Source organism: Antechinus flavipes, chromosome 3, assembly GCF_016432865.1.
Source record: "Antechinus flavipes isolate AdamAnt ecotype Samford, QLD, Australia chromosome 3, AdamAnt_v2, whole genome shotgun sequence".
NCBI lineage: Eukaryota > Metazoa > Chordata > Mammalia > Dasyuromorphia > Dasyuridae > Antechinus > Antechinus flavipes.
The window spans coordinates 617,663,412-617,677,105 of record NC_067400.1 but is presented as its reverse complement, the minus strand read 5'-3'; the positions used below and the strand labels follow the sequence as shown (position 1 = coordinate 617,677,105).

The following is a 13,694-nucleotide window of genomic DNA, read 5'->3' as shown; positions in this document are numbered from 1 at the left end:
ATCCTAGATACAATATATGTGTGCAGAACCATACAGTTCTCTTGTTGCACAAGAAGAATTGGATTCAGAAGGTAAAAATAACCTGGGAAGAAAAACAAAATTCCAAACAGTTCACACTCATTTCCCAGTGTTCTTTCTCTGTGTGTAGCTGATTCTGTCCATCATTGATCAATTGGAACTGATTTGGATCCTCTCATTATTGAAGAGAACCACATCTATCAGAATTGATCATCATGTAGTATTGTTATTGAAGTGTATAATGATCTCCTGGTTTGGCTCATTTCACTCAGCATCAGTTCATGTAAGTCTCTCCAAGCCTCTCTGTATTCATCCTGCTGGTAATTTCTTACAGAACAATAATATTCCATTACATTCATATACCAAAATTTACCCAACCATTCTCCAACTGATGGGCATCCCTTCGATTTCCAGTTTCTAGCCACTATGAAAAGGGCTGCCACAAACATTTTGGCACATGTGGGTCCCTTTCCCTTCTTTAGTATTTCTTTGGGATATAAGCCCAGTAGTAGCACTGCTGGATCAAAGGGTATGCACAGTTTGATCACTTTTTGGACATAATTCCAGATTGCTTTCCAGAATGGTTGGATTTGTTCACAACTCCATCAACAATGCATCAGAGTCCCAGTTTTCCCGTGTCCCCTCCACCGTTCATCATTATTTTTCCTGTCACCTTAGCCAATCAGACAGGTGTGTAGTGGTATCTCAGAGTTGTCTTAATTTGCATTTCTCTGATCAATAGTGGTTTGGAACACCCTTTCATATGAGTAAAAATAGTTTCAATTTCATCCTCTGAAAATTGTCTTTCATATCCTTTGACTAACTAAATAACAATTCTAAAGAATCGGTGAATCACGGACTGTTTTATCATTTATCATTTATCATTTCTCTTCTTGTCTAGAGTAAGTGCTCTCGTTTTCATGAGCAAACCTTAGCTATCCAGTAGCAGATGATCATCACTATTATCTCTGGCAATACACAGAGCACTTAACATACAAAGATGAAAGACATGGATTGGAAGAAGAACTGGAGACACCAAGACTCCTCAAGAGGCTATTGAAAATTTCAGATAGAAATTTATGAGGGTTGGAATTTGGCAAAGGGAATAGGGAAGAAGAGAAACATAAATTTATAGGATTTAAAGCTGAGATGTATGGAACAGATATCTCACCCACTCCCAAAATATTAGGAAATGGATGTCCAGAGAAGAGAAGGAATTTGGCTAAGATCCCATGTAGGGGTCAGAACTTTAATCCAGGTCTCCAGAACTGAAATGGAGAATTCTTTTTGTTCTATTGAACTACCTGTCAGATAAAATACCAATTTCACATTGAGATGCAACAGATCCTTGCCAAGGAGAATCAGTGCAAATTATCCTGCCATTAAAACTAACACAACTTGATTAGGTGTGAGGTTTAAATGAGAAAGAAAGTCAAAACTGTGTCCCATGGGTTGGTGACTGGGAGGTAGGTGGTGACATCAACTGAAATAGAGAACTGAAGTTGGCACAACATGGGAAGGAAGTCATGAATTCAGAAACTGGCTATGTAGAGTTTGATAAACTTGTCTAATATTCAAGTTCACCAGTTGTTGCCCATAATGTGATCCTGCCAAAAGAAAACTAACCTCTGAGGAACAACAGTTGTTTCCTTCAATCAATAAGCATTCATTAAGAATATACAGAGTAGGGGCAGCTAGGTGGTGCAGTGGATAGAGCACCAGCCCTGAAGTCAGGAGGATCTAAATTCAAATCTGACCAAAGACACACTTCCTAGCTGTGAGATGCTGGGTCACTTAATCCCAATTGTTTCAGCGGAAAAAGAAAAAAGATGAATATACAGAGTGCTAGGCATGTCATGGTAGAGATACCTCAAAAACACTCAAGCTTCCTTTTCTTTTCTCTGTCCATAGCAGAACAGTCTTTGGGAAGAAGACCCACAGTCTCTAGAGGGTCCATTACTATCACTGTGATTGGAGTCTTAGCTGGAATAATTCTCATTGGGACCCTCATCTATATCCAGTTCTTCAGAAGAAGGTAAAATGATTCTTCCTCTGGTTGTCCTCCCTTATAGACTGTCTCCCTGTATGGGAGAGGGATATCAGCATGGTTTTCTGCTTCCTGTACCCTCTTTTGGACCTGATCTACCTCCCTTTCCCAAACTCCTGCTTTTCAGTACAAATTGCTTTGGGTGAATTCCTTCTCTGGGCTATCATCCTTTGACATTTCTCACAGTTGATAGTCTCTTAATAGGTATTCAAGTTGACATTGGAGTGGGGATTAGATCTCACTCTTTTTTCTTGGATGCTCAAAGAGACTCATTCAACAGGCAAAGAGAAAGGAAGGGACTACACTGAGAAAGGAGATAGGTTATTGCTCACAAGTAGTAACCAAGTGAAAGAAAAGGCCAAATCCAGAGTGCACAGAGAAGTTGAGTAGGAGACTAATACTACCTGTTAGTGAAGAAAGTAACAATGAGGGGGTTGTATTTAGGGATAAGGCATGGAGCCTGATGATATCCAAAGACAAGCCTTTTCTTTCAGTGATCCCTTCTAGCTCAGGGAAATCTTTTATTTTGCTTGGAAATAACAGTCTCACATGTCTATTCTTTCTGAAGGGCCAGCAATCACCAGCTTTCAGAGAAGAACCATTCAGAACACAGACATAGTAAGTGAAAGCATCAAATAATAAAACCAGTACCTAATGGTGGATTTGGGAGAAATGATTCTTATCATAATCTCCTTTCTTTGTTCAGGGAGAACCTATCAGCTATCCTTCTAAATGGAACCAACTCTCTTTCCTTTTCTTTGATCATGAAACCTCATACAATTCAACTCTGAAAATGATTCTCCAGTCAATTCATCTTAAACAGTATTTATCAATTTATACACTGGCTAGATACTATCAAAGCCTCTAATATTTTTAGGACTAAGAATTAGGTTGCTATTTGCGCAGGGCCTAGCAATGGTGACTCTCCATACTCCCTTCTCTATTCTACTACTCTTCTTACATTTTGACTTGGCACTTCACTCCTGTGTGACCCTGAGGAAATATTCCTATGCCATAATTTACTCACGTGTAGAAAGAGGGCTGGAGTAGTTGGCCTCTGTAGTGCCTTCCACGTCAATAGCTTTGCTTTCAAATCATTGCTCAAATGCAAACGTCTTAAGCATTAACTGAGAACCATTTTGTGTTTTTGTTTTGAACTGTGGCTTTGGCCAAAGAACTCATTCCCAAATGGTCAACCAATTTAGGATGAGCATCTCTATACCTAGGGAGAGAAACCTTCCAGAACAACCACCCCAGTAGCACAGCTTTTGGGACCTCTGGGTCACCCCCGTGCCTTGCGGAGTCAACAGAGCCGGGCATTGTACCAACATGCTACATTCTTTGCCCTCACTGAGCTTCTCTGTTCTCTTCCCAAGACAGATTCAGTGATGAGTGAAGTGTTAACATCAGCCCCATCTATAATCAGACTCTAGAAGGCTAGCTCTTAGAACCAAAGATCTTGAAGTCTTAATAAATCTATGCTCATCACATGATAAAATCTTAGAACCACAGAATCTCAGAGCCCTGGTTGAAGTACATCCTGAAATTTTTTCCCTGGGCATTTTGTTAGATTGTCCTCCTGCTTGGAAAGTTCTCCTATAGTCTCTTAACTTTCTGACTTTGGGACTTCCGTTGAATAACAGTTAATATCACTCCTTCCCCAAGAAGCCTTTCTCGACTCCCCTTCATTCTGGGGCCTTCTCTCTGTTGATGATCTCTCCAATAACCTAGTCTTTAGGTCTCTTTAAGAGCACTGATTGCCTTCCACTTTTCTTTGTATGTCCCATACTTATCACAAGGCCAGCCATATGATGGGCACTAAATAAATGCTTATTGACTGACTGGGAGGGAGATAGGGAAGAAGGAATGCTCTGTTCTCTTCATTTATTTGCTGGGTAAGTAAGGGTGGGAAGGAGGAAGATACAGTCCTTTTTGGAATTCAGGCTCAGGATAGACTAAGGAAATCTTTTCTGTGTTTCTCTCCCTCTAGGTGAAGACCCCACCCTGTATGAAAACACTGTTCACCTACCAGGCTCAGCTCTGCCTGCCCAGGTAGGGACACAAGGTCTCCTTCAATCACTTCCAGGACTTTGGGATGTTTTTAAGGAAGTACTAAGGCCCCATTTGTGCAGACCTGGTGATTCTTCCTTAGGTTTTTAATGTGCCTGAGAAATTGCAGGATCATTAGAGCTCCCTAATGAGCAGGAGAGTATCTGAAGGAAACTAAAAAGATGAGTGAGCATTGGCTAGCATTGTGAAGAGACCTGATTGAGGACCAGTCTGAAGAAGAATAAAAACTTGAGGGGGATGTGGTGGTAAATGGGGATCTGATCACAATCCTTTGAGGTTTAACATGAGGGGGAGAGATTAAATTTGCCTTCCTTGGCCCCACAGGGCACAATCGTGATCAAGGAATGTGATTTGTACAGGTCAATTGAGACTTGATGTCAGGAAATCTTCCCAGAAATAATATGCTAAGTATTCTTTCTCCAAGACCCCCGTCTCTTCTCTCCAACACAACAATACTCTAGTTCAAGATATCATCAGCTCAGCTCTGGAGCACTATAACCAGCTTCTTCATTGGTGTCCTAAGCTCCAGGGTTCCCCTCTCCTCCACACAACTGGCAAATAAGTACCTAAGGCACAGGTTTAATCAAGTCCTCTTGATCAAGAAGATGCAGTGAGTCTCTATTGCCAAGAAAAGAGACTATTACCATCCTTTATTTATTTGTCTGCGCCAGTTGCTGATTTCATTGGTGTGGAGTATTTCCTTTATTAATATTGATAGGCCGCTTATAGTCTTGGATTTCTGCAAGCAGGAACCCCAAAGGGACTTCCCTAGTTTCTTATGGCCAGTTTGTGAAGGAGACCAGAACTGAAATCTGCTCCCTCTGACTTCCAAATCTTTTTCCACTTGCTTCTTGAATGGGCTCTTAGTTCAATGTTTCCAGATTTATTGTATTTTCATGTCCTTCCTGACTCAGAGGTCTAATTAGCCTCTCTGTTGTTCTAAGGACACTGCCTTCTGTCTGTACTCTCTTGGTCTCTTCAGGTTATGTCCCATAACTGGAAGATGACTGACTCTTCTGTCTACTTCAGCTCAAGTACAAACCTCAACAGGAGCCTACCCTGTTCCTTCCTATTGCTCATCCCTTCCTCTGATTCTCTTTATATTTGGTATCTGTATTCTCATTACTTAGCATAGCCCTTGCTTCCCAGTAAGTCTTTGTCTTGAAACCCCTTTTTCTCATGACATAATTTTTATGACAACTCTATGTCTAACAAATTTTCTCAAATAATGAAAATTTCCCCCTTGTACCAATAAGTGAATGGATCTGTAATTTCATCAATACAAATAATATCTACAGCATTGTAGATCATAACTCACTGATTCAGAGAACTGTTAGAACCAACTCCAATTACTTCATGAGAGGAAGTAGTTAAAATTTCAGAGTGTAAATACTCAGAAATAAGCAAATATACAAAACAGAGTTTGTTTAATTTTTAGTTTGTTTAGACTTAAGAAAGTCCTAGAAAAATGTTAATGATGCAGATTAATTTTAAATGTATATCATGCTTTTCCTTCACAGGCTAATAGTACACTATTTCAAACTCCAATTCTTTTTGTACAGCAAAATAACTGTTAGGAAATGTATGGTTATATTGTATTTAATTTATACTTTAACATATTTAACATATATTGATCAACCTGCCATCAGGGGGAGGGGGTGGGGGGGGGAAGGGGAAAAATTGGAACAAAAGGTTTGGCAATTGCCAATGCTATAAAAATTATCCATGCATATAACTTGTAAATAAATAAATAAATAAAAATAAAAGTATATCATGCTGGGGTAGATATGTGGCAGCTAGGTGGTACAGTGGATAGAGCACCAGCCATGAAGTCAGAAAGACATGAGTTCAAATCTGGCCTCAGACATTTAACATTTCCTAGCTGTGTGACCCTGGGCAAGTTACTTAACCCCAATTAATTCAGAAAAAAAAAAAGTATATCATGCAAGTAGAGCCGAGATGGCAGAATAGAGGTATCAACCCACTAAACTCTCCCAACATTACCCTAAACAACTTTAAAATAATATCACAAAGATAATTTTGAAGTGTTGGAGTCAACAAAAGGTCGCAATTTGAAATTTATCCAAGATCATGACAAACAAGGAGGTCAGAAGAAAAGGTCTAAGAAACCAAATGGCAGGCAACCTAGAACATTGGCAGTGATAGCAGCAGCAGTGAGTCTTTGAAGCTTCAACAATGTCAGCAGCAGCTTATTTTCTTTTTTAAAAATTTAAAATTTATTTCAAACACACATTGCTTTGTGAATCATGTTGGGAGAGAAAAATCAAAGCAAAAGAGAAAAACTATAGGAGAGAGGAAAAAAACAGAAAAAAAAAAAGATGTGAACATAGCATGTGTTGATTTACACTGAGTCTCTTTAATTCTTTTTCTGGATGCAGATGGCATTTTCTGTCCAAAGTTTACTGGGATTGCTTTGGATCACTGAACTTCTGGGAAGAACCAAGCCTTTCATAGTTGATCATTACGGATTCTTGTGTGCAATGCATTGTTGATTCTGCTTGTTTTGCTCTGCATCATTCATGTGAATCTATTGAGGCCTTTCTAAAGTCAGATTTTTCATCATTTTTTATAGAATAATAATATTCCACTACCTTCGTATACCACAACTTGATCAGCCATTCCCCAATTGATGAGCATCTACTCCTTTTTCCAATTCTTTGCTACCATAAAAAGATCTGCTGCATTTTTGCACATATGGATCCTTTCCCCTCCTCTATGAGTTCCTTGGGATACAGACCCAGTAATGTCATTGCTGGATCAAAGGACATGCACAGTTTTATAGCCCTTTGGGCATAGTTTCGAATTGCTTTCCAGAATGATTGGATCATTTCACAGCTCCACCAATAATGCATCGGTGTCCCAGTTTTTCTACATCTCCTCCAATATTTATTATTATCTTTTCCTTTCATCTTAGCCAATCTGAGAGGTATGGAATGGTACTTCAGAATTGTTTTTATTTGCATTTCTCTAATTAGTAGTGATTTAGAGCAGTTTTCGTGTAACTATAGATGACTTTAATCTATCTGAGATCTGATAATTGCTTGTTATCTGAAGCAATAACATCTGAAAATTGCTTGTTCATATCCTGTGACCATTTATCAATTGGAGGATGACTTGTAGTCTTATAAATTTGACATCTTTTTTTATATATTTTAGAAATTAGACGTTTAACAAAAATACTCGTTGTAAAGTTTTTCCCAGTTTTGTACTTCCCTTTTAATTTTGTTTATATTGGTTTTATTTGTGCAAAATCTTTTTAACTTAATGTAATCAAAGTTGTCCATTTTACCTTTCATAATGTTCTTGAGTTCTTCTTTGGTCATAAATTCTTCTCTTCTCCAAAGATCTGATAGGTAAATTATCCCTTCTTTTAATTTGTCTATGTCCAATCATGCATCCATTTTGACCTTATTTTGGTGTGGGGTGTGACATGTATATATTTGGAATCTGATTATCTCTTTGTCAATTTTTCCTTCCCAGGGAGTATTAACTCATTAGCAGCAAGATTGTCTAATTCTTCTCAATTCATTCCATAAATAACAGAATGAATGAATAAGAAAATCATTCATTCTGTGAATGATTCATTTTCGAATCATATTCAGTGTTGTGTGAAAAACACTCTGCTAAGTGAATAATATGCTTATAAATTAAAAAGTGTTTATTGTCCACAATGAGATAATGTTTAAATTAAGGAGATTCCATATATTAAGAAATGGTGTCCAAAAGGGGACATTTTGCTTTGGGAAATTACAGAGATGATAAATGGCATCAGAAGTCAGAGCAGAATGGACTTGATTGTGGTTCTAGAACTGGAAAGCAGGAAAGAAGGGTGGGTTAAGATGAGGGTCCAGTTTGGCAGTTCCAGGAGAGTAAGGATCAAGTCCTGGAGGGCTTGTTTTGTGGATCAATCATGGCAAGTAGTGAAGAGCAGCCTCAGAAGGAAGTGACTCCTGGCTGGAGCCTAAGTTTGTTGGTGACAAACCACCAATAAGAAGGAGTTCCAGCAAGTAAAAGCATAAGTTTTTCCAGGATATATGGCACAATATCCAACATAGAGTAGGTACTAAATAAGTGCTTGTTGAATGGATGGTGGTGGACTTGGCTACCTTGTACATGGTATCCTATTACACACTGGGAGTCTCCAGGAAAGGCTAGATGATAACTTGTCACATGATTTGTAGAAGACATTGTCATTAGAGTCCAGGTCAAATTAGATGGTCTCTGAGATCCCTTCTAATGCAGAGGAGCCATGACTGAAATCTTGATGACCCCTTCTGATTGTCACATTTCATAAGATTCTTTCTGGATCAAACATTCTCAATCATAAATTCCTTTCCATCTCTGACTTTGGAAGCTTTCACCAGCTATTGTTTCCCCTTCCACAGGGCCTGGGCTCCTCTCCTGCTTTTTCTGAAGTCCCACCTGAGAGTTTCTATGAGGTATGTGCTCAAGGAGAGACCAGGACTCACTCAGAATCCAAGGGAGGGATCAAAATGGAATCTAAGAATAAACTTCTTGTTGATGGGACAGAGAACAGGAACAGGGCCAGGATGGAGGGAAGTGGAGACATGGTTTGAAGGGGGGAAGGGTCCTCCCAGTCTCAATCTCTACTCTGGGATTCCAGTGACATCTCTTCTCTCTATCTCCAGACATTGGATATCACTAGAATGGATGTTTATGACAAGCTCAATCTCTGGAAGCAACCTGAAGCATAAGAATAAGGAGAAAATTCCTAGGGATGTTGTGGCAACTCTTCCGTCTCCCTTCATTAAGGAGGATGCAGAGGCATCTCTCAGGGAAGAAAGCTGAGACATTGAGGTCAATGGGAAAAACCACATGAGAGAAAAAGAAAGAGGCTGGATTTGGGGAAAGGGGAGGCTTCCAGGGACCCAGGGGTCCTCAGATGTTCCAGAAAGGATCAAGAAGAATGAACCCAACTGGAGCTATGTGCCTGAATTGTCAAAATGCAAGGCAGTCTGTGGAATGAGTTTGAGGATATGCTCCATTGCTCTCCAAATGTTTTAATATTTTGAACATCATCATATTTTCCTGTCTTCTTTATCCCCTTTGTTCACATAAAAATCCTTTTGCAACCTTCCATGTGTATTCCTACTGAATTTAGGAGTAAATGATCCATTATATCTGCATGGTCCTAAGATGTGATTCTATGTGTTTGTGGTGTGTGTGTGTGTGTGTGTTTCTATACAAAAATAGGAGATTTAGAGAATTTTGCCAACATTGTTTTTCTAGAAGTTTGAATGAGCTTTAGATATTTACTATCTATGTGGATCTGAGAATGTAATCATTTTTGTAATATTTAGTGATCTATTTTATACCAGAATACATTTATAATTTAAGAGAAGATAAAAGGGGGGAAAGATATATTGAATAAATTATTTAAAATATCATAAATTTTGTTATTGTGATAAGTTCATTTAATTGTGTACATGTAATTTTTTGACATTAATTGACTTAGAAAATTGGAATCTTTTCCCCATTGTAAAACTTTTTGATGAAAGGGGGTGATAATAAAAATTGTATGCTAATTGGGAATTATTTTGTTATAGTATTTTGAAGATTTATTTATGATACTTAAAGATAACTCTTACTCAATTAATTTTGATAAACTCCAATTTTATAGATTTAGTTTTTACTTTAAGACTAAGACAGAGATATTTGTCAGTTTAGACATTTACTTCATGAAACTTACTTCATGAAGTTTAGTGATTATCTTTTTTACATCAGGATAGTTTTTTAAGCTGTTTTTAAGAAAGGGAAACAATTTTAGGAAGAAACATTTAAGCAAAAATCTTTTCTAAACATTTTAAAGTACAGATCTTTTTGTAGGATTTTCAGAAGACCTACTAAATTATATTTGTAAGCTAATTTATTTCAATAACTTGATGGTACTAATAATAATTATCTCCAGATCTATTTATTAGATAGATTTTATTATTTGAGGAGAAAACTTTTGGAGGACCCTGAATGTTCTTTTTTGAGTTTCCTTCTTAGGTTTGTGATGTTCTTGGACTGACCTTAAATGAGCACTTTAAGAAAAATATCAGCAGTTCCATGGAAGCAATATCTAAAATCTAAAGCTAGTGAATATCTCTTCCAGGGAATAAGGTAAAGAGGTCACCTTGGAAGGGCTAATTAGTTAATTTATTTCCCCATATAGAAATCTTTCTACCCAATTCAATGTGTAGGCTATACTTATATAGACAGTCGAGGCTGTTATAGCCATGTCTCTGCTTATAACTTTCATACCAAATTTCTATCACAGGTTAAACAAGCAGTGGACATTTGTTATTGTAATGCTTAATCTCTTCATTATAAGATTATTATTAAAGCATGAGAATTACTGTAATAAGTTGAAAGGGGAAAGGTTTTGTTATTTTGATATGAAAGTACAATTATTTTATGGCTTAAGGAAAAGCTAAATTAATCCTTAAACTCATCATATGCTTAAAATTCAGTTTTTAAAGTAATTCATTCTTTCAGAATTATATTTAGATATCATTTATTTTGATCTAATAATCTAATTCTAAATAATCCAATCTAATAAATTAATCATTTATTATAAATGATATAGATATCATATAGATATCAGAATTATAATTAGACAAAAGTAGAGAAGCTTGTGAAACCAAAATATGACTATTAAATTCTGAGGTTAAAGTCAGAAATCTCTTGTTTATGTTTTAAGAAATAGGAATTCAGTACAATACATTATGTTAGTGGAGAGCAATAAGTTATGAGCTATCTTGTGTTACCTTAACAGGAAATCTGACTTTGCTTATGTTTGTTATTTAATCTGGGATTAGAACCTGTGTGTAGAGCATGTCTCGACATACATGCAAACTTAGTCAGTTGAAAAATGTTCCTATTGTTTAAAAGAATTCTGAAAGCAGTAGTCTAGGTTTATGATCATTTGAACATGGTTAATAACTGTATATGTTTTATAATATATATCTTTTCATATAAGATGCTCTCTGTATATATTTGGCATTACTATATTTATACATTTCATCCAATATCTATTGTGGCTTTTTGTTAGGAAGATCCAGTAAATATAAATCATTTTGTGCTTGAGTGCCACCATCAACCTAGGTAGTGGTGACAGGTGGATGAATTTTAAAATGGAGGAGACTTCTGAGGAATGCTAATCTGTCCTCTCTTTACAAAAAAGGAAACTGAGACAAAATGTATTTTGTTTTGTATTTCTTTTCAGTTTTTCTTTTTTTATTCTTTTTTTAAATAAAACTTTAAAAAAGAAAATACATTTAGATTAATACTTTGAAGTATTTTTAATAAAGATAAGTATTTTCTTTAACCAAAATCATTTTTTGCATCTATGATATGATCACTTTTATTATTCAAATATGTTAATAATTAATCTAATGTGAAATTATCCCTGCATTCCTCTTTTGAATTTTCACTTGGTCATAATGTATAATCTTTGTAATATGTTGTTGTAATTTTCTAGTTAGTATTTTATTTAGGATTTTGGCACTCATTCATAAATGAAATTGGTCTAAAATTTTCTTTCTTTGATTTTACTATTCCTTTTTTCAAAATCAGTATTATATTTTGCTCATGAAAGAAGTTTAATCACTTCCCTTCTTTGTCATTATTCCAAATAATTTAGTTAATATTAGAATTACTTAGTCTTTAAATGTTTGATAGAATTCACTTGCAAATCCATCTAATTGTGGTGCATTTTTTCTTAGGAAACTCATTTATGACTCGTTCAATTTCTTTTTTCTAAAATAGATTTATTAAAGGATTACTTCTGCTAATGGCAGTAGTTTTCTGAAGAGTTTGCCTCCCTCTGGTCTCTCACCTCTCTAATATATCCTTCATATCATTGCCCCTTTCTGATGTCCTTAAATATCATTCTGATTATGTGACTTTTCTCCTCAAAAACCTTTAAAGAGTGTTTTTCATCTCTACCTCTGAAAGGGCGTATACTGGAACAGACAAAACTCTGGACTTGGAATCTGGAGACCTGGATTATTATCCTGGCCCTATCATTTCCTAGTTGTGGGATCTTTGGCAAGTTTTTTTTTCTCTTCTGTATATCAATTTCCCAAACATCCCAATGATGTAGATTGGGTTAGATGATGTGTCTCTAGATTTAAGTCCTGAGCTTACCTTTTCTTCTCTCCACACTACCTTGATTAAATTCAAGCTCCCATTATTTTCCATCTGAATTTTTTAATAGCCTCTATTCTGATCTCCTTGCCTTTAGTCTTTCTTCCAATTCATGTATATTGTTTTTGTATTTTTAGACGTCCACTTATTATTATTGATGATAATAGTAACCATCTGCTAAAGATTAGACTAAGGTTTGCTCATAGAAATAGGTTCATTTACTCTGGACAAGAGGAGATATGACCCACTAGCACTTTAGAATTACATCATTTAGTCTTTAATTTTCAATCTTTTATTCCAAGGACATTATTGAATATAATTTTCGTGCACTGTGAGCAGTATAAGATGTATTTAGTACCTCTATTTTCTGCATTTGTTTGTCAAATTTTTATGCCCTAATGCATAGTCAGTTTTTGTAAAATGTTATTCACAGCTGAGAAATCTGTATATTCTTTACTACACTTATTCAATAATAATCAGAGGTCTATCATAATAGACACAGAGTCCCTCACGGTTCCCAGCCGCTATCAGCTAGCACATATTGATTGGCTAGTGAGCTTATATACCTGTGAATTGAGGCAAATGTGTGAAGCTAGATCTAACCACCTGATGCCTAAGAAATTTCACTCTTTTCTTGGAAAAGAGCCTAGTTTCAAATCAGGAATATTTCTATGCTATTTTTCATGCCACAAAGAGAAACTCTTTTGATGTAATAGTGAGAACTTTTGCAACAAAGGATACCAAAATAAAATTATCCTTTTCAGCTCCAAAATTTTCCTGAGAAAGGGCATCAGAACTAGCTCTCTAAGCAATTATAACTTGCATTGCAGCTAAGACCAAAAACCTCCATGTGGGCCCATAGCAACAAGTGAAACAGAATGAAAAAAAAAAAAAAAAAAAAGGACAGCTTCTCAGAACAGTCACTGAAGTTGTGGTCTTAGAAGTTAAGGGGAAAAGAGGATTGTGTATCTCGGGGGTGGAATAGACAACAACATTAACAACAAAAACTTCAAAGACTTGATCTTCAGCACTCAGATAAATGACTGAATTGGCCTGACCTATGACCCTACCAATCTATAAACATGTACCATGAAGAAGGAGAATTTCCTCACAGGTAATATACAGGGTGAATGGGTCACTCCCATTGACAGTAACTGGGTTCCAGATTGCATACTTATAGGGTTGCTGGTCTTTCCTTGTGACACTGATTATAGTGAGTTTCTTGTTATCTGGGGATAACACCATCCTGTCACCTTGGTCTTAGTAGGAGAGTCACCATGAGCATGGTCAGGGATAAAGTCTGGAGTCTAGAGTCTAGAGTCTAGAGTCTGGAGTCTGGAGTCTGGAATCGAGCTCTAGCACACACTCACTCAAGTCTGCTTAT

At 36.5% G+C, this 13,694-nt stretch overlaps 1 protein-coding gene across 1 annotated transcript in view; it reads left to right on the top strand.

Annotated features, from left to right (window-relative positions):
- Positions 1–9,702, top strand: part of LOC127557569 (carcinoembryonic antigen-related cell adhesion molecule 3-like) — a 272,771-nt gene extending 263,069 nt beyond the window's left edge. The window contains exons 4-8 of the mRNA XM_051990879.1: positions 1,930–2,053; positions 2,634–2,683; positions 4,056–4,117; positions 8,542–8,595; positions 8,806–9,702. Of these exons, the coding sequence (XP_051846839.1) occupies positions 1,930–2,053; positions 2,634–2,683; positions 4,056–4,117; positions 8,542–8,595; positions 8,806–8,871 (356 nt within the window). The 3' untranslated portion in view covers positions 8,872–9,702. The remainder of the gene's footprint in view (positions 1–1,929; positions 2,054–2,633; positions 2,684–4,055; positions 4,118–8,541; positions 8,596–8,805) is intronic.
- Positions 9,703–13,694: the final 3,992 nt, after the last annotated feature.